This window comes from Phoca vitulina, unplaced genomic scaffold (assembly GCF_004348235.1).
Source record: "Phoca vitulina isolate PV1807 unplaced genomic scaffold, GSC_HSeal_1.0 scaffold6, whole genome shotgun sequence".
Lineage (NCBI taxonomy): Eukaryota > Metazoa > Chordata > Mammalia > Carnivora > Phocidae > Phoca > Phoca vitulina.
In genome coordinates, this window is record NW_022589709.1 from 68,578,396 (window position 1) to 68,599,775 (window position 21,380).

Sequence of the window (21,380 nt, forward strand, 5' to 3'; positions counted from 1 at the left end):
TGCTGACTAAACAGAGCCCCACCCCTTCCTCAAGGAGCCTGGGGAGGATGGCCAATTAAACAGATAACCATAACATACTCTATAAACCCAGTACTGGAGGTTGGCAGAAGCTGTGGGAGGCCCTAAAAAGATGTCAGGAAAAGCTTTCTAGAAGAGCTAAAGCCTGAGCTGAGTCTTAAGGATTGTTTGGAGTTTCCCAATTTAAGAAAGGGGGTGGAGCCTGGGTGGCTCAGTTGGTTGGTTGCCCAACTCTTGATTTCGGCTCAGGTCATGATCTCAGAGTTGGGATTGAGCCCCTTGTTGGGCTCTGCACTCAGCGCCGAGTCTGCTTGTCCCTCTCCCTCTGCTCCTCCCCCTGCTCCTGCTCTCTCAAATAAATGAATAAATAAATAAATAAATAAATAAATAAATAAATAAAATCTTAAAAAAAGAAAGAAAGGGGACAACTGTTTCTGGCAAAAGGTCTACATGGGCAAGCACGTGGGGGCAAGGAAAAGCATGATGTAAGAGAGGAGCTCCTAGTTTCTAGGGTTACTGGGACCTAATGTGCAAGTCAGGAGTGAAGAAAGGTGAAGCCACAGAGGTGAGCAGAGGCCAAGTGGTGGTGGTGGTGGGAGAGGGGTTGTGCGTGACATTTAGCATCTTAGACTTCAGCTGCAGAGTCTGAAGGGGAATGATTGGAAACCTGCAGGTAAGTGAGGAGGTGACATTCAAGATGACACTTGAATGATAAGGACTCAAACTGGTTGAGGTTGATCCAGGCAGAGGGAGCAGACAGGACAAAAGCACCCACGATGGAGGCCTAGGTTTTTGGATAAGATGACCAGGTAAGGCGAGGTGTCATCAGCTGAGCTACAAAGCACTGGAGAAGGTGCAGAAAGGTCTGGAACCTATCTGAGACATGCTGAGTGTTCCAGTTTCCCTAGAAAACAGATCATAAGGCAAAGATTAACATTCCAAAATTTATTAGGGGATGGTCTTGAGCTCAACACCAGGGGAAGGGAAGGAAGCCAAATTGAGTTGAGGAGGTTGCAGCTTCAGTAGAGATCTCAGCCAGCCCTGGAGGGAGTTCGGAAGAGAGAATGGACCTTCAGCTCTGCTCCGAGTTAGGATAAGAGGGTCAGGCCTCAACTCCCTGTTGGTACCAATGTGGACCACCCCCCAGGGCAGTGTCATCTCAGGCAAGGTGGACCTGCTAAGCTGAAGCACTGTTCAAAGATGGTTGACAACTGAGAGCTTCTGCCAGAGGCATTTGCAGCATCTGGGATCATAAGCCCTTTTTCCCAAAGAGGGATGTAGGCAGCGCACGGCAGGGAGTGAGGTGGAGCGGGGTGCCCGTGGATCGCTCAGATGGAGGCTTCCCGTGTGCAGTTGGATGTATGAACCTGAAGCTGAGAGGCCAGGGCTGGCTAAGAGGTAAGGTTTGGGAGGTAGTATCTTATCAGTGGTGTGAATGCATGATTTGTGGGGTCATGCACACTTAAGAACCTGAAGGCAACTAGAGACAACCTCCCCAGAAAAGATATTTGTTTGGCTCTCTTTGGACTGGGTTCACTTAATAACTTAAATCACTTAGTAACCCTCTACACCCTGAGCAATATCATGTGATATTTAATTAATCTGATTAATCCAGTTTCTTGGCGCATTCACAGAATATCAGCTACTTGCCATTATTTCACCTGATGTTCATGCCATGTAAGTTAAAATGTTATCCCTGTTTTGCAGAGGGGGAAAGTGAGAGTTTGTCCAGGGGCACCACAGTCCGTACATGACAGGGCTAGAATTGAAATACCTGTCGGTGTGACTAGCAGAGTTGAATTCCAGAATTCCATTTCTGAGTGCCAGGGTGGGCTCTCTGGGTTCCTTCTTTGGCATTCTTAGGGTAACAGTGAATTCTTGCCAAGTAGGGAGGAGGACCAGCCACCCAGGGACCAGTGAGGCAGGTTGATTTGGTATCACCTCTGGCAGCCATTGGTGCTGCAGACATCTGCCTTGCTGGGAAAGGAGAATACTGCTGGCCCCTCCAGCACTGGGGGTGCTGTGTTCGCTTGAGGGTGCCCCAGTGGTCATGGGAGTTTTGTTAGGGAAGGGCGAGCAGCCAGTCCTTCACTCTGTCCTTAATTGTGGATGATTGGCTGCCTCAGATATTTTTCTCATGTGTGGATGTCATCATGGAAAGTAGATGGCCTATCTTGTGTTCTCAAGTTAATTGGCCAATTACTATCTATTTTACTTGAAAAAAATATCATATGAGTGTCATTAGCTCTGTCCATACATCCAAGAATTTTTAAAATCTCCTACTCCCTTTCACCCATTTTGCCCATCCCTCCCACTCCCCTCCCCTCTGGCAACCATCCATTTGTTCTCTATGGGTCTGTTTCTGCTTTTTGCTTATTTATTCATTTGTTTTGTTTTTTTAGATTCCACATGTATGTGAAATAATATGGTATTTGTCTTTCTCTGTCTGACTTATTTCACTTAGTATAATACCCTCCAGGTCCATCCGTGTTGTCCAAATGGTGAAATCCCATTCTTCTTTATGGCTGAGTAATATTTCATTGTATATGTATACCATATCTTCTTTATGCATTCATTTATAGATGGACACTTGGGTTGCTTTCATATCTTGGCTATTGTAAATAATACTGCAGTAAACCTGGGGGTGCATATATTTTTCCAAATTAGTGTTTCTGTTTTCTTTGCGTAAATACCCAGTAACGGAATTATTTTCTTAATTTTTTTTCTTTTTATTTTTTTGAGGAGTATCTGTACTGTTTCCACAGTGGCTGCACCAATTTACATTCCCACCAGTACTGCATGAGCATTCCTTTTTCTCCACATTCTTGCAACACTTGTTATTTCCTGTCTTTTTGAGTCTAGCCATTGTGACAGGTATAAGGTGATATCTTATCGTGGTTTTGATTTGCATTTCCCTGATGATTAGTGATTGATGTTGAGCATGTGTCTGTTGGCCATCTGTATGTCTTCTTTGAAAAAATGTCTTTTCAGGTCCTTTGCCCATTTTTTAATCGGATAATTTTTTTTGGTGTTGAGTTGTATAAATTCTTTATATATTTTGGATATTAACCCCTTATCCGATATATCGTTTGCAAATGTCTTCCGCCATTCCTAGGTTGCCTTTTTGTTTTGTCAGTGATTTTCTTCATTGTGCAAGAGGTTTTTATTGTCGTTTAGTCCCAATATTTTCATTTTGCTTTTGTTTCTCTTGCCTGAGGAGACATATCTAGAGAAAAGTTGCTAAGGCTTGTGTCATAGAAATTACTGCCTGTGTTTTCTTCTAGGAGTTTATGGGATCAGGTCTCACATTTCATCCATTTTGAGTTTATTTTTGCATATGGTGTCAGAAAGTGGTCCAGTTTCATTATTTTGCATGTAGCTGTCCAGTTTTCCCAACACCATTTATTGAAGAGACTATCTTCTTCCCATTGTATATTCTTGCCTCCTTTGTCATAGATTAATTGACCATATAAGCATGGGTTCGTTTCTGAATTCTCTGTTTTTTCTCCTGATCTATGTGTCTCTGTTTGTGCCAGTACCATACTGTTTTGATTACCACAGCCTTGTAGTCTATCTTGAAATCTGGGATTGTGATGCCTCCAGCTTTGTTCCTCTTTCTCAAGATTGCTGTGGCTGTTGGGGGTCCTTTGTGGTTCCATACAAATTTTAGTATTATTTGTTTTAGTTCTGTGAAAAATGCTGCTGGTATTTTGATAGGGATTGCATTAAATGTGTAGATTGCTTTGGGTGGTATGGACATTTTTAACAGTATTCTTCCAGTCTATGAGCATGGAATATCTTTCCATTTGTTTGCATCATCTTCAGTTTCTTTCATCCATGTTTTATGGTTTTCAGAGTACAGGTCTTTCAACTTGGTTAAGTTTATTCCTAGGTATTTTATTCTTTTTGGTGCAATTGTAAATGGAATTGTTTTCTTAATTTCTTTCTGCTACTTTGTAGTTTCTCTTTCTGCTACTTTGTCATTAGTGTATAGAACACAACTGATTTTTTGTATAAATTTTGTATTCTGCAACTTTGTTGAATTCATGTATTACTTCTAATAGTTTTTTAGTGGAGTCTTTAGAGTTTTCTATGTATAGTATCATGTCATCTACCAATGGTGACAGTTTAACTTCTTCCTTACCAGATTGGATGCCTTTTATTTCTTTTTTTATTGCTGTGGCTAGGACTTTCAGTACTAAATTGAATAAAAGCGGTGAGAATGGACATCCTTGTCTTGTTCCTGATCTCGGAGGAAAAGTTCTTAGTTTTTCACTGTTGAGTATGATGTTAGCTGTGGGTTTTTCATATATTGAGCATTGTTCCCTCTAAACCCACTTTGTTGAGAGAGTACAGAGGTTGAATTTTGTCAAATGCTTTTTCTGCCTCTGTTGAGATGATCATATGATTTTTATCTTTTGTTTTGTCAGTGTGGTGGATCAGATTGACTGATTTGCAGATATTTAATATACTTCCAAGAGTCTTTACCATCTTTTTATACTAGTTAATGAAAAGTCAATTAGCAAGATTACAGTAAATTTGTCTTCACAGTGTTAATGAGTCAAATCAGACTTCTGTGACAAAAACAGTTTCTACCTTTATCTGAATAGGAACTTTTACAAGAAGCTTTGTGATAAAGTAGTTTCCTGTGATAACCTTTCACAGTCCCAAGATTTTAAATGAGGAGACCTTGGATCCTATTAAAACAAACTTTCAACATGACAAAAACTTAGGAGACTTAAAGAGAAACTCAATGTTATGGTGACAAAATAGATAATAAATATAAATTCTTAAATTTACTTTAAATTCTATAGTAAATATATAAAATTTCAGTAACCTTTTCTCATAAAACTACCTCTACAAGTGATTTACGGGGACCCTGCTTGGAAACAAGATGGCCCCTTATTTTAACTTTAATTTTAATGAAAGCTGAGTAAGAGATATGTGAGCTTTTATGATAATTGTTTTCCACAGTGACATTAGCGTTCAACCCTCATTAAAACAGAACCATTGTTCTACTAACATCTGCTTATACACTACTTTTATTTGTGCTGTAGAGAATCCCCAGGAAATGTATAAACTAGGTAAGTGTCAATAACAAAATGTATTCATCTCTGTTGTCAACAGTGTGTTGGGGTTTTGAAAATGGAGGTCATGGTAAATTATTTGTGGCTATGAAGTAATGAAAACAGGACTTGGTTACATGTTAAAATATGATTAGTTAATTATGTGTACCTTTTCGGAAGAAGCTCAGTATACTGTGCTGTAAGTCCAGAAAGTCCTTATCTAATTTGATACATGATTTCAGCAGGGAGGCAAGATTAGGAACTGCCCATGGGCCGGCTTGGGCAAGTGTTCTCCATTTTCCATCCACTCACTATTACACAAACTCCAAAACCTATTCTTTTAATCACTCCATGGCATAATGATATAAACCAGCAACTCCTTATTTATTTATTTATTTTTAAATTTTATTTTATTATGTTATGTTAATCACCATACATTACATCATTAGTTTTTGATGTAATGTTCCATGATTCATTGTTTGTGTATAACACCCAGTGTTCCATTCAATACATGCCCCCTTTAATACCCACCACCAGGCTAACCCATTCCCCCACCCCTCCTCCCCTCTAGAACCCTCAGTTTGTTTCTCAGAATCCATAGTCTCTCATGGTTTGTCTCCCCCTCTGATTTCCCTCCCTTCACTTTTCCCTTCCTACTATCTTCTTCTTCTTTTCTTTTTTAACATATAATGTATTATTTGTTTCAGAGGTACAGGTCTGTGATTCATCAGTCTTACACAATTCACAGGGCTCACTATAGCACATACCCTCCCCAATGTCTATCACCCAGCCACCCCATCCCTCTCACCCCCCACCACTCCAGCAACCCTCAGTTTGTTTCCTGAGATTAAGAATTCCTCATATCAGTGAGATCATATGATACATGTCTTTCTCTGATTGACTTATTTCGCTCAGCGTAATACACTCCAGTTCCATCCACATTGTTGCAAATAGCAAGATTTTGGGTTTTTGATGGCTGCATAATATTCCATTGTATATATATACCACATCTTCTTTATCCATTCATCTGTTGATGGACATCTTGGCTCTTTCCATAGTTTGGCTATTGTGGACATCGCTGCTATGAACATTGGGGTGCATGTACCCCTTTGGATCCCTACATTTGTATCTTTGGGGTAAATACCCAGTAGTGCAATTGCCGGGTCGTACGGTCGCTCTGTTTTCAGCTTTTTGAGGAACCTCCATACTGTTTTCCAGAGTGACTGCACCAGCTTGCATTCCCACCAACAGTGTAGGAGGGTTCCCCTTTCTCCATCCTCGCCAACATCTGTTGTTTCCTGACTTGTTAATTTTAGCTATTCTGACTGGTGTGAGGTGGTGTCTCATTGAGGTTTTGATTTGGATTTCCCTGAACCAGCAACTCCTTTTAAATGAATCACTCATCTTTCTGTTTCATAAGACCCATTCTCTCATGTTTTTGTTAGCATATCCACTCAGTTATTCTACTGACCCATTTTCTAGATGAGGCATGTAAAGCTCAGAAGGTTTTTCAGGCTGTTAATTCTAAAGTCAACCAACCTGAAATAAATTTGGAAAATCTAACAGTATTTCTCTATTTCAGTTTCTGGTATTTCTCTATTTCAGTCTCTGGTTTTACTGCTTATGTTCACTGTCTTCAGTGAAAAATGGACTATGTGGGCCTTCAAAACTGAACAAGCACTCTGCTTGGGCCCAGGTCACCAACTGATCCTGGGTGTCCTGAGGTCAGAAGTCCAGGGTTTCACTTGGGATCAGAGCGTAGAGGTGCCCAGTCCAACAAAGAAGTGCACATTTGTTGACATACAGGGACATACAAGAGGAGCCTCTATTTCATTCGACAGCTCCTTCGGAAATTTGCCCAGAGAAGCCTGTGACTAGACCCTCAGGCATATGTTTCTGCCATTCCTCCTTCTCTGTAAAGGTAGGGAGCCAGAGGCTGATGGGGCCCCATAGCCCTGGAGCATTTGCTACGACTGAATACAGGAAACCAGAGGAAAAAACCCCAAAAGACATGCAGCCAAAGTCCCTTCCTGGAAAGGTTGGGGAAACCTGGAAAATATAAACTGGGGTTGCCGCCTTGCATTTGGGGGCTGGCTTGCTATTGTGAGCCTCCATCCAGGAGTGAGTCTCACATCCCTCTTCCGGGAGGGAGCTTTAGTGCTCCACGGGGAGAGGTCTGAATCCAATCACGTGTGTTTCCGTTCAGCCCAAGGCTGAAACTGACTGCCCTTAGCCGTAGATTCTGCAGCTCCAGTCATGTTCCTACACAGGCTTTTAACGCACGGTCTATAGTTCCGGGATTCAGTCTTGTGGTGTAGGGCGCACTGGGAGTGGAGTGGGGGTGGGCTGGGGAAGGAGGGAGTTCCCTGGAGATAACTCACTGCTCTCTCAATTCTGAACAGGCACCAAAGACTGCTTTGGAAAAACACAACCCTCACCTTTGAGACACAGAGACCCCTACTCTCTAATGCCTAAATAATTCAAGAATCTCAAATGATCTGATGTCAGAAATTCACATGACTATACACCAGGCAGGTGACATAAATAAACAGCAGCCAACCCTTCTTCAAGGAAAAGGAAGTAGCAGACATAGCTAATGGGAGAGTACGTGTTCTATCCAAAAGGCAGGTGGTATTTGACTGTAGCTGATGGGTGTATCCGGGAACCCAGAATTACCAAGTTTTCCAATCTTTTAAAAAAAAGATTTATTTATTTATTTGAGAGAAAGAGAATGTGAGATCTAGAGGAGGGGCAGAAGGAGAGGGAAGGAATCCTCAAGCAGACTCCCCACTGGGGCTCAGTCCCAGGACCCTGAGATCATGACCTGAGCTGAAACCAAGAATCAGAGGCTCAACTGACTGAGCCACCCAGGTGCCCCCCAAGTTTTCCAATTTTTAAAGATATCTAAATTTGAGTGTGAAATCTGTACATTTTAAAATATTGGCTAAGTAAAAAAAATATCATCCCATATATATATTCATTTAATAGCAGCCTCACTTTGCATATTGGGTTTCCTGGGGCACAGATTCTGGAAGAATGACATGCAGGAAGTTTATTAGGGATCAACATCTGTGCCAGGGAAGGGAAGGGGAGGGGATGGTTGAGCAGAGGGGAAAGCTGAGCTGCGATGTGGTCTGAAAGGCTTTAGCTGACCTGACAGGCTTTGGAGTTGTTACCCTTTTGTGGCAAGGGGGCCAGGCTCTTACACGCTCACATTAACCGCTTACCAGATCAGGCTGCCCTTGGAGTGGGAGTGGGGTTACCTGAGACAAGGGTAGTTTCCAGAAAGGGCTGATTGCTGAAGGTTGAAAGCACCTGGAGGAAGGAGTCCTTCAATCCTGAACGGAAGTGGGGGCTCGTTGGAGCTTCAGAGTGTCTACTACAGACCTCTCCTTACACAGTTCACATTCACTTCTTTGTGTAAGGCCTGGGACCACCAACTCTAGAATCTGGGTGTGCCTCTTCTTTTGGGGGTGTCAGGGCCTTTTTTCCCCCCACAGCTGGTCTTAGGATCACAGTAATACTCATTATGGTCCTCTACTAGTCATTCTAGATTCTCCTCATTCTTAGCTAATGTCTTCACTGGCCCTGGTGGTTTACTTGGTGTTGGGACATGGACTCTGGTCACCATGCCTTTGTCAGGTTATGGCTGATGTACTTGTCTATTTACTATCAAGACTGGGCAAGGTAGTACCTAAAAGAACCCATGTGGATTGCACGGGCGTCGTAATACTCCTCCCTGCCCCCGTTGTGTAACAGGAGCCCTACCTCCTTTTGATAACCTGGGTCCTGTAAGGTTGCTGATTTTCTTCCTTGCCTGTTTAGTCCCTGGGCATAGAGAGACCTGAGTGTCCCGTAGCAGCAGTAACTTAGAGTTCAGTAGGACTCTTGCTCTGCCCCCTGGTGGAAAGCGTTTCCCCTTTGGAAAAGATATGAAACAACCCAGAGTTGCAGGGATGTGAAACATGCATTTCCCATTTGGGTCCCTGGGAGTGATGGTCAAAGGGGTCACTCATGCTTCTTCCCCTTGGTTCTTGGACTCATGTATTCTTCTTTTTGGGACAGTACATACTTGATAAAGGGCACTGATTTAAAATGACAATGCATCCTGGAGGATGGTGCCTTATCCTTGCGAGGAATCATCCCTGAATTCGTGCTTCACTTGTCCCTTCAGTAGATCATTCCTCCACATTTAGGATGGCAGCTTCTAGGTGGGGTAGTATTTGATAGAACTACTGGATCCTGCAGTCATATGACCTTTCATGCATCTTACTTGCTATTAAGTAGACCCCTTAGTCTGATGTGATGTTATGGAGCCCATGCCAGTGCATCAAATATTCTGTAGTGTTAAACTGAGGCTCTAGCAGCAGCGAAGGCAAATCCATACCTAGAATATGTGTTCATCTCTCCTTTTTTTTTTTTTACGATTTATTTATTTATTTTGGGGGGTGGCCTTTTTTTCCACTCTTCTAATGTTCATGTGTCCTTCATGAACCTTCTACAGCTCATGTGTCTTACCAAAGCCTTCAACATACTTGTCACTTCTTACTCATCTCATCTGTTTTGCATGATGTCATCCAAAGAGTGTGCCAATAGGATGTTCTTCAAGATGTCCAGACTAGATCTTTTCAGACTGTATTATAATGGAGGGAAGGACAATTGTAGCCGTGGTCAAGACTCTTCATGTGTATTGTCATCTGTTTCAAGTGCATGCAAACTTCTTTGCTGTGCTTTCCTGGCAGGGATGGAAAAGAACTTCTTGGATAGTTCAGTGGCTGTGTACTATGTACTTGAGGCCATAACAATATGCTCTAGGAGAGTATCACAGCACTTTCAATTTGGGTTCTTAATTGATTGAGTTATGCATTGGGATTTGTCTGACTTTTGTAGTATCTAGAGTAGTGAATTAAATGACAATATAATGGGGATTACCAGCCCTATAGCATTTTGGTCTTTAAGGCCATTCTCTTAGGATGCAAAAAGTTTTTAAATTTGCTATCTTGATTCAACATCTTGGGGTAAAGGTGGAGAACAGTTTTAGAGCCTTCTAGTTGATCTTCCCAACTTGATTGCTGTTACCCCACAGGCTAAGAAACCAACATGGTGGTGTGCTAATTGCCATATTTGTCCATTCCAATTAATCAATAGAGGTTTGTGAAAATGACTTGTAGGTGGATGTGTAAAGCTAGTGGGTCAAAGGTAAGCCAGAACTGGGCCAGGAGTCCATTTATTACTTGGCCTCAGCATACTTTCACTCTAACAGAGGAGTTCTGCTGCTGCCTCAAGTCTCTGGATATCAGTGTCAACTGGGAACTTATATCCATCTGTTCTCTAGATGTTTAAGTAGCCCCCTTTCCCAGTTTTCAGTGGCATTAACAATTGGCCCTAGGACCCCTTGGGGAAGGACTAGAGAAATCATACTAGTCATGGTGTTGCAGGATCTTTCCTCTTGATGACCTGGCTTCTCCTTCAGTTAAATGTTTTGCAAGCCTCAAAACTAAGTCAGATCTAGAAATTGGGCACAGGATTATGACTTTTTAAAAAAGATTTATTTATTTACTTGAGAGAGAGTGTGTGCGACCCGGGGCGGGGAGGGCAGAGAGAGAGGGAGAGAGAAACCTCAGCAGACTTCCCGCTGAGTGTGAAGCATGAGGCGGGGCTCAATCCCAGGACCCTGAGATCACAACCTGAGCTGAAAACAGGAGTTGGCCACTTAACCGACTGAGCCACCCAGGTGCTCCATGGCATTATGACATTTTAGTGGAGTACTACCTTCAGCCTTCTGATCATCAACCCTTGATTCATTTTGATTACTACCTATCTTAGTTTCCTGCTACTGTTGTAACAAATGTAACCTCACCTGTGGGTCTAACATGTGTTGGGCCAGAGATAGAGATGAACACATAGTAATTTATCCCTCCCTCCCAACCTTACCCCATAACCCTAGCTGGTGTGGCCCTGCCTGTGGCTTTGAAATGAGCTACCATCAAATCTTATGAAGGCCAGAGGCCTTCAGAACCATCCTCTACTGAAGAAATGAATGAGAAACTCTATCCAGGGAGAAGCAGGTTTGCACACCTTGCTCAGGCTGGTATAAGTATGATTTTTGGAGTAAGCCCATGGGGATATTTTGTGTATGTCTATAATATTTTTATTTTTAATTTTTTGGCTTATGTGTATCAAAGGTAGAATTGTTTGTTTGGTTATTTCTGTGTATGTAATGTATAAACATCTAATAATAGCAGGTGAATCACCACCTTGATTTCATTCATATACTTCCAGTATATGACTAAGATTTCCCCTTTTGAACTGTGGATAAAATGTATGGACTCAAGTGACTTAATGGATGGTTCTGTGATTAAATGTGTATTTGCTAATGTTAGAATAGCCTATGTGTTTCACAAAGGCTTGGTATATGGTTTTTGCCCCTTCAGAACTCTTTCTGTATTTGTTTTGGAACTATTTTTTTTCCTCTAACCTTCAAATCGAGATCAAGGAAAATGTTTCCCCATGTTAATATAACAAAATGTAAATTTGTTTTTAAAAAAGAAAATATTTTCGATGATCAAAACTATGGAAATGGCTAATCACTTATTTTAGATATATTGGAGATTAAAAGAAAGGCAGAGAATATTCTTGATTTTCTCCTCTATCCAATTTATTTATTTTTATTTTAATTTCTTTAAGATTTTATTTATTTATTTGAGACAGAGCACACACAAGTGTGGGGGAAGGCAGAGGGAGAGGGAGAAGCAGGCTCCCTACTGAGCAGGGAGCCAGATGCGGGACTCGATCCCAGGACTCTGGGATCATGACCTGAGCCGAAGGCAGACGCTTAACCAACTGAGCCACCCAGGCGCCCCTATTCAATTTATTTTATACTGCATTAATTCTACTCTATTCCAAGTGTTGTGAAAGAGCTGGACACTGAAAAGATAAATAAGACATAGTCCCTGACATAAACGAGTTTGAAAAATCAGATCAGGAAAAGTAATGGCAGGAATGGTTGCCATCTAATTAACTTGCTTTGGGCTGAGAGTTTTACATGAATAATCTTATTTAATCTTCAATATGTTCCCTATCCTTTATCTCCCTATACACTTATGCTCTCTCATCTCGTTTAAGGAGCCAAGATCCATGCTCTATCCTCACTTCCCAGTGGAGGAGCCATCTTTGCTCCTTGCTGTGGGCAAGTCCTCCATTTACACAAACTAGATGTCACCTGTGTTGCCCATTCAAGGACGATAGGGCTCTTGTCCCCATTCTCTTACAGAGTCAGCCCCATAGGCCTACAACCATGCTCTTACTTCTCTCACATGAGATTCTGCTTTCTTTGCCTGTTACTGCTCCATATCCTTGTCCCCATGTATAATAAAATCCCTTGAAAGAGGTGTCTACATCAGATGTTTCCAATTTCCACTTTGATTGTCTCTTGGAAACACTCCGATCAGTTTTCACCCGCACGACTTCATTAGGACTGCGCTGGTACACATAAACACATAGTAGGTACTCAGGAAATATGACTTGAATAATTTAATATATGTTCCCCAGAAAACCACTGTGAGGTGGCTGTTACGATACTCATTTTATAGGCACTCCGGTGAAGGCCCTCAGCGACCTTGACAGGGTTTTCATGCACTAATTAATTGTCACTTCTCATCTTCCTTCAACTTTCAGCAGCATTTAACAAAGTGAATACATTCCCCTCTTTGAAATAATTTAGTTTCTTGACCTTCAGAACACCATGCTCCCATGGTGTACCTTCTGTCTCACTGACCACTGTCTCTATTCCTTTTCCTAGTTGCTCATTTCCCCTCAGGATGCTTACTTAACCTCAGACCTTTCTTCCCTCTGTCTCCACTCACTTCCTTGCTCATCTCCTCCAGTATTGTTAAATAATACCTAGAGGCTGACAACTCCCAGATTTGTGTCTGTGGCCCAGATCATTCCTTAGATTTCCAATCTCGAGTATCCCCCTGTCTACTCAACATTTTGCTTTGATATTTTTTTAAAAGATTTTATTTCTTATTTATTTGAGAGAAAGACAGAAATAATATTATTCCATGTCTTTATTCTTTCTTCAGACACAATTTTAAAATTCATATGGTCACTCACCTATTAATTTTTGAGCAATTTCTATGGGCAGAGTCCTGTTTCACACACTGAGGATATAGCTGTAAATAAAACCAACACATTCCCTGCCCTCAAGAAGCTTACATTCCAATGATGGGGAGAAGGATAATACTCAATGATAAATTACTATACATATGGTGAAAAGTACCATGAAGATAAAGCAGGCATGGAAGGGCACCAAGTGCCTTATTTTTGAGTAAGGGTGTAAGGTAAACTTCATGAGATCCGGGACATTATTATTGTTATTCACCTCTCTAACACTAGCACCTTGAAACGTACTAGTGTGTAGTAAGCACAAGATAAATATCATGAGAATATTGTGAGAATGAATGAATGATGGTGAGACCCGGGGAGGAGGTTACTGCAGGAGTCCCATGAGACATGATGGTGCTAGGCCCAGGAAGGAGCTTTGCAGATTAAGAGGTCATATTATTGTCAAGTACAACTTCATAACTAGTGTGAAAGGTAAACAAGGATAGTCAAGGGTAAACAATCCATAGATTGGGGGAATACAGTGTCTCACAAGCAGTGAAGCATACTTTCTAGGGGATTTTGGGCAAGAGCGAGTTTTACAGAGTTAGAAGGAACAACGTGGAAATAGGGCATGGTTGGTGAGGGATTTCCTTATACTACTAGCTGGTCCTATTTTTTAGGGTAAACTAAGCTAGCTAAGCTGAATTGGAGGACTGTGATTCATGTTTGTTGGGTTTCCGGTAAGTGGAGGCTGACTTAGGTTTAGATTTGTGACATGGTCCCAGTGACTGAAGCCGCCTCCATTTTGTGGATCTCAATATATGAATTAACTTCATCAATCTGGATATAGTTAAGAGACAGAACCAATGGCATTTCCTGAAAGATTGGATATGGAGTGCAAATTGGATGGATTGAAGGAGAGGAGTCAAGGTTGATGCCACGCCTTTGGCCTGAGCAACTAGAATAAAGTAGCTTTGATTGAGTTGTGGAAGTCTACCAATGTGGTAGGTTTGGTGGCCAAAATTAAGTTTCTTTGGGACCATAAATTAAGTCTTTCTATGTCTCCTTTTCCCTCTCTCATAGTTTCCTGAGATACCTAAAGCCAAGCTCTGCTGTGTATCCAAGGAAAACCATTCAGAGTCATTCTACTGTGGAAAACATCCATGCTGGTTTCACTCTTCACTCTCTTGGCCAGACACAGAGGCATTCTGTGTTGGTGGCTGCCTTTCTTATTCAAAGAAAGGCCCAGCCAAGGAAGGCTTTTTCCTTCAAACTCATCTTGGACACTTTCTTTTGATTTAAGGAAGATAAAGATTGAGGGGACAAAAGAGGGAAAAAATAGTGTTTGTTGTACATTTCTGATTGTGGCAACAGCTTGAACTGATTAGCTGGTTATTATGCATTCCTGTGTATGGCTTGTCACTGGAGTCCCATCCGGAGAAACACATCACAAGTCCTATTCTCCATGGCCTCTAGCATGCAAACCTGACCTCAAAGAGTTTAAACCCAAGTCTTCTAATTTGAAACAACACACACACACGCACACACACACACACAATCAAGTGATCAAAAACATGGTATAAATCTGTTTAGTAGAGTGTTCTGGATTATAATGACAGGAACAGAGGACATAAATAGGATGCAAGAAAGGGAAAGAAACCCATAGTATTAAAAAAGAAAAAAAAGGCAGTGGTATTTCTTTAGGATTGTAAATATCCCCTATATATTTTTGTTTTTCTTAAGAACTTGCAAGATCCCTTCCAGCAAATTTGGGACACATCTTTGGGAAAGATACAGAGAGAGCTCTGCAGGGTTTCATAGTATGTAGTTAATTCTCTTTCTGCCCTGTTCTAAATATAATCCTGCTCATTTGCATGCCAGTCCCCAGAATGCTTTGTAATTTCACAACTCTTGGCTAGTGGTCTCAGTATAAGAACAAAGCAAAATGTTTTGGGTGTGACTTTGGCCCTAAACCCTGCTCAGGCTTTGCAAAAGAGTACAGGGAGGTGACTTTGCCTGGCGTTCATCCTAGCCAGAGTATCACAGAAATAAAGTGGAAGTGGCTGTGGACTTTTCCTGAGAAGACCGCATTCAGTCCACTTACCCAGGAGTAACCAGAAGCTTGGATTAACTCACTTGAGAGGAGGGAGTGTTTCAGGGGCCTTAGTCTCCCCTTTGATTATGTGCCCAGGTTTGTTCATTTTAGGTTTTTCGAAAGCCCAAGCTGGAGTCTTCTGTTCCTATTCTGGTGGATGCTTTATATAGTTCTCTACTGCGGGAAAGGCCTGCAATTTAATGAAAAGATGGCAAGAACTGTGGTCAGTGGCCTGCCTTATAGAAATGTGAATTTAAGATTCTTAACACAGACTTAGTTGCGCATAGTGACATCTGCAGAATATTTAGTAGGCCATTAGCAATGACAACTGGGGAGTGGGGATGGTATGAGACTTGTCTTGAAAGGGTTTTTCAGTTTTTGCAAAGCGAGCCATTTTTGTTCTTTAAATGGTATGTTTGGAATCATTTTCAAGGAGACCTGAGGGATCTCCTGCACTGGGACCACCGGGTAGCCCCCACCCATAAAACCCAGTTAATTTTAGCCAGTAGCTGAAGGACAATATATTCCAGCGCTGAAAGGCCATGTGTGTGCTCCCAATGACATGTTGACTTTTGTCTGTCAGCTCTGCCTAAAGTAAACTCGGGATTTTCAGCAGTGCACACGGTTCACTGCCCAGGGAAAGCCACACGTCCGTGGCCGCACACCAGCAATGTGACGGGGCCTTTCAACCACAGGTGTTTTCTACTCGTGACTCACAGAGCAGCATTAATGCACTTTCACCGATTCTGAGAGCCAGGCAGCGGAGTTCCTCTACAACGTATTATTTTGAGACTATTTTTAAGATACGGACAACAGTTGCCGGTAACTGACACGGACTCCCTCGCAGCCGCGTGAGAGCGAGTGGTTGCTTTACATTTTCCGACACGTAGTGCCAGGGTCTCAGGAGAGCCGCGGGCCGGGCTGCGCCAAGTGCGACCAGGTCTAGGTTTTCTCCGGGCTTCCGCGCCGGTTTACACCCGCAGCGGCCGGTAAGAGGCGGCGTGCCGCCCTTCGCTGTAACAAAGACGGCGCCGCCGCCTGCAGCCCGCGCGGAGGCGGAGGAGCGCAGGCTCCGGCAGGGCAGTCGGGAGCCTTCCCCGGTCCGGATTGCGGGTCGGGAGGGTGGGAAATCGGACCAGGGGCTGGCAGCGGGAGTTGGCGCTTCCCGGGGCTCGGTCCGCGAGGCCCGGGGGGCGACGCTCGCGCTCTTCCTCCTCCACCCGGGACTGCAGCATCCCCGCCCCGAAAAGTCCCTCGCGCCCCCTGGTGGCTGTGAGCCGGCTGGCTCCGCCGCACTCGTAAGTCACAAAAAAAGGAAGAAAAAGAAAAAGTGGGTGAGGCAGATGCAAAGAGGAAAATCAATAGGGATAAGAGAGAAGAGGGAGGAGTCACGGAGCAGCCATTCTGGTCTTACGGGGTCCCAGCTGGCACGGCATAAGAAAAAAAAAAAAAAAGCCCGGGCGTGAACGCGAGTGGAGGAGGGTGTGTGTGGCGGGGGGGGCGGGGGTGAAAGGGGGGACCGGGGAGATTTACTATTGTCTCTGGCAGCCGCCGCGGGAGCCCGGGAGGGGGGCGGAGGCGAGAGGAGGCGGCGGCTGCGGCCAGCGCACCATTCGCTCCACCTGATCTCCGGCGCTGCGCGCTGAGGAAGGCGCGGGCAGGCAGGAGCAGGAGCAGAAGAAGGGAGGGAGGCAGCTGCTGCAGCCACCGCCGCCACCATGTCCTACCAAGGCAAGAAGAACATCCCGCGGATCACGGTGAGTGGGGCGCCGGGCGCCGCCGCCTGCGTCTCTCGCTCGCTCGCTGCTCGCTGCGCCGCGGGCGGGGCGCCGTGGATCCCGCCGGCTTCCCCGGTCCGGTCCCCGGGGAGGGACGGGGACCCGGGGTCCCGGGGGTGGAGAGCGGCGGTCAGCCCAGTCGGCGCGCCGGGCGCCACCCAGACGGAACGACCCTGGCGTTTGGGGAAAACAAAACAAAGAGGAAACCCAAAGAGTGGCGCGGAGAACTTTGGATTATGTATCCTCTTTTCCCACCAGCCGGTAGTTTGCATATAACGCAGGGCTCGGGGCCCTCCCGGGACCCCCGCGCCGCCCGGGGTATCAGTGTGCGCTGCCCCAGGCGGGGTGTGCTTTTTGTTTTAGGTTCCTTTTGGCGAGGCGGGGTATGCAGAGATGACACCTTTCCCCAGGGGTGCCTGGTAGCACGACCGCGCCCCTCTCCTAGCTCCAACCCGGTGGCTCTGCCCCCCGCGCCGCGAAGGTGGCGAGGTGTCTAGATCTTGGGTCTTCACCTTGTCCCCTTCTTGCCTGCATTCACCCGGTTCATATTTCGGTACGTCATATTCCAGACTGGACAACTAATGTGGCTGTAGCGGGAATGACCAACTTTTTTTTTTTTTGCCCTCGATGCATTTTACATTTTTCATGTCATTTTCTGCCCTTATCCCAAGAAAAGGCTGAGTTTTAAGAGCAGATTTTAGTTTGGGGTCGTAGGCGCACGCTGTGTGCCTTACATGTCCAACTGCCATTGTGTGCAAAAGCGAGCCACCCGCGGGCGGGTGTCAAATGCCCTGGGCGAGCGCCTAGGGCGGGGTGGAGAGGGAACGTGCCATTATCAGGTACAGAAGCCGCATCTTCACCAGAGCCAGCTCTCAGCGGCAAAATACCGCGCCCCGGGGGTTTCTCTAGGATACACCGAAATGATGCCCCTGAAAAGAAGGGGCATACGACAAGCTGGAATGAGCATTACCAAAAAAGAGGGGGGCGGGTGATAGGGGGCAAAACAATAACAAAAAACACTGACATTTTAGTTTAGCGTGAAGCAGTGTGGTTGTGCTTTGTCTGTTGTGAATGTGGTGTGTGTGTACTCTGTGTGTGTGTGTGTGTGTGTGTATAGTGGGGGAATGGGTGGCTACTCCATCTTTGCAAGGCGAACAAAGGAAGTGATCAACTGGCCCCTGGGAGGCTCTGCAGCTGCCCCAGGGCAGAGCTGTACCTGCTACTATAGTTAATTTGCCAGGGATCCACCAGATTTTGCTGTGGGCATGAGTCTGTTTGCACTTGCTCCGCTATGTTTGGAACGCCCTGTGTGCTTGAGATTGCCGATGCAGGACCTTACCTCTGTAGGCAGGAGGAAGCTATTCTTGGCTCTAGTGCACTTTATTCTCAAGTGGTTTTGTTTCTATTGAAGCGTGCTATCTTTTTCATGCACCTGAGCTTCACCCCACACAAGTGCACCCCACCCCTAACTGCCGTCCACCTGGTCTTAGGGAATAAACCGTGGCTAGGAGAAAGAGAGGTGGGGATGAGTAGGGATCCTTTAGCCAGGTAAAAGTGTTGGCTGTAAACATATCCTCCTTTATCACTGCGTGATATCATTGACTTCACATTATTGAAGAAACATTGTGGATCTTTTATAATGCGTGGTATTTTCTCAGTGCCAGTTGTCTTTGCAGAGAGCTGTGGAAGGTATCATTAAAAAAAAAAAAAAAGACTGGGACAAAAGCTCCATTTTGAGACTGTTTCCCTCACTGAGGAGGGATGAACCCCAGCTCTCATGCTGTTCCATGCGTGAAGCATGCTGCTCACATGCCACTTGCCTTACCTCCACTATACGTTTGCCAGTTCTCCTGTTTGGGATAAGCAGAGAAAAGGTTATTTATTTATTTTTTCTTTCTAGTCCAAAGACTGCAAGGTTCTTCTTATGGACTCAGCCCGTGCTGTGGCATTGAGGGCCACGCCCATTCTTATAGGTATCACTTGGGCTACCTTTCAGGAGAGCTACAGAAATTTAGCCCTGATGGATAACTTGCCTTCGAGCCCCCGTAAATGTAGCTGTGCCCTAATCCTCGGGCCAGGTTTGCAAGGGGTTCCCTTTTGTTCTTGTTTGGATGCTCTTCCCTGGGGTGGCTCCTTCATTTTCCGCACGGCTTCCATCCTTTCTGTCTGTGCATGGGGCGTGGTGCTGCGTAGCTGCCTGTGCCTTTAAGCTGGGGCTGTGTGTCTCCAGCAGCTGTGACGAGAATGGACAGCGGTTGTGAATTTCTTCAAGCCCCACAACCCTGTATTCACATTGTTGCAAGGGGTCTGGGGTGGGGAGGGAGAAGAGGAGCATGGCAGGAAGGGGGCTGTTGGTCTTTGGGGGCAAGGAATCCATTTGTAAATTTTCCTCAGGCTTTGTGTTGTATTTCTGTGAACAGGGGTTCTATTTTACATCCAATTATTTCTGCGTGTTTGTATGTCTATAGATGATTATAGTTATCTCCATACTATAAGGGTTGCAATACTCTGCCTAGATATAATGAAAAACATTAAAATATGGCCGCAGATATACATATATAGAAAACATCGTTAAAGATCTAAATATGGCATATATCCCCTACTGTCAATTCTAGTGTATTTTTAAATGGTAAGATTATGGCATTTGAATTAAGTTTTCTAGCCTCCCTGTATTCCTTTCTGTGAAGGCTGCCCCACCCAGTAGCTAAAATGTCACTAGAATCTGAGGACCGATGGGGGCAGTCTTTCTTGCTGGATACCCTGTGCCTCCCCAGACAGCACCCTCTGGCACTATTTGCTCCCCCCACCCTACTCCCCGTAAGGCTTTGTTTGTTGTTTTTCCTGCCACCTATTTTTGCTGCCCTCCTGAGATCAAAGCCTTCTTATACCTGTGTTTACTGGTTTCTTGGAGAGAGAGGGTTCATAGAATTGGCTGGGGCTTTCTCTGTGAGTGGCTCAGGCCTCCCATCTTATTGTTCTTTCTCAGGTTATCCATGTGCATGACCTGTCTGGTCTACCTTGATACTAGCCCTTGCTTCTAAATGTCAGGCTGGCAGCTCAGGCTGGTTCAGCAGATCAGAGCAGGGACCTTGTGCTGCCATTCACCTCTGTCTCCACTGTCTAGCATGGTCCCTAGCACATAGACATCTCATGGTTATCAGTTCAGTCAATAAATGAATTAAAAATTGTTCCTAATAAGAAGAGCTCACACCTATTGTGTTTATTTTGTGTCAGGTATTGTGCTGAATGCCTTACCTCCATTGTCTCATTTTGATCCTTGACTCAACACTGTCTGAAAGGTACTATAGTTATCCCCATTTTATAGATCCAGAAACAAAACAAACAAAAATCCCCCAGAAAACCAAAAAATCCCCCAAACCCATTGAAAATCAAATGCCTTTGCCCAGGATCAGAGATTGAGTAAATGTTAGAGGCAGGACTCAAACCTGCACACCTGCTTGAAGTCAAAGTGTGTGCTCCTTACCACCACATTCTTTTTGGTGTTTCTGCTTCTACCATCATTATTGCTTGGCGTTAGTAAGGCAAATGGTATAGAGGAAAGACTCTGCACTCTCTAAGTAGTCCTGGTAGGATCTGGGAAGCGTATTTTGCCTGCCACTGTCAACAGATCCCTTAACACGGTGTCTCTTACTTCTTATATTCAATAAATGGAAATAACACTTTTGGGGGTGGTAGCTAGCATATCAGTTCTGCAGGTGGAGAGTTAGGATAGTTACAGTCCTTGTTTCCCTCTTGTATGCTACCACTTGAAGCTGACCGCAGGAGTGGGAGGGATCTAACAGTTAAGTTCCAGTGCTTTATATGTATTCTCTTGTCAAGAGTCTCTGCAAAAACCCATTTTAAGGAAACTGAAGAACAGATAGGTGAAGTTAGTTATCCAGAGTTACCCTGTGAGAATTTTGGGGCAAAGCTGGAAATAAACCTAGGCTTCTCTGTCCTGGTACAGCTGCTGCCTCCCAGAGGCGCATGCAGCAGAGATTTGGAAGGTGTGGGTAAAGAGTTCCAGAATTTCCTCTGGGAGCACATTGCAGAGAATTGGCTTTTTGCAAACGGTAATTGGATTTCCGTAAGATAATGCATTTCGGCCGCATTGGAGGTTGGGTTGAATGTGTGTGATGTTTGGGAATTCCCAGAATACACATCCTCAGGCAGGAACACAACCTGGAGAGTTCTTTCCTGGGCGCATAATCAGGGTGCTGTGGTCTCGCTTGAAGGGTGTGATCGTGAGCATTGTGGGTGCCATGGGAAGTTTTTATTCCCTAGGGGAAGGGAAGGGGCCTTATGAAGCACAGCAGC

The 21,380-nt window shown here is 44.4% G+C and overlaps 1 protein-coding gene across 2 annotated transcripts in view; it reads left to right on the forward strand.

Moving 5' to 3' along the window:
• DPYSL3 (dihydropyrimidinase like 3) overlaps positions 1–21,380 on the forward strand; it is a 111,988-nt gene that overhangs the window by 34,587 nt on the left and 56,021 nt on the right. Inside the window, exon 1 of one of the 2 annotated variants that reach the window (XM_032404426.1) lies at positions 16,797–17,042. The exons of the other annotated variant lie outside the window; for it this stretch is intronic. Within the exon in view, the coding sequence (XP_032260317.1) occupies positions 17,004–17,042 (39 nt within the window). The 5' untranslated portion in view covers positions 16,797–17,003. Of the gene's footprint in view, positions 1–16,796; positions 17,043–21,380 lie in introns of those variants that run through there. 2 annotated transcript variants of the gene reach the window in all.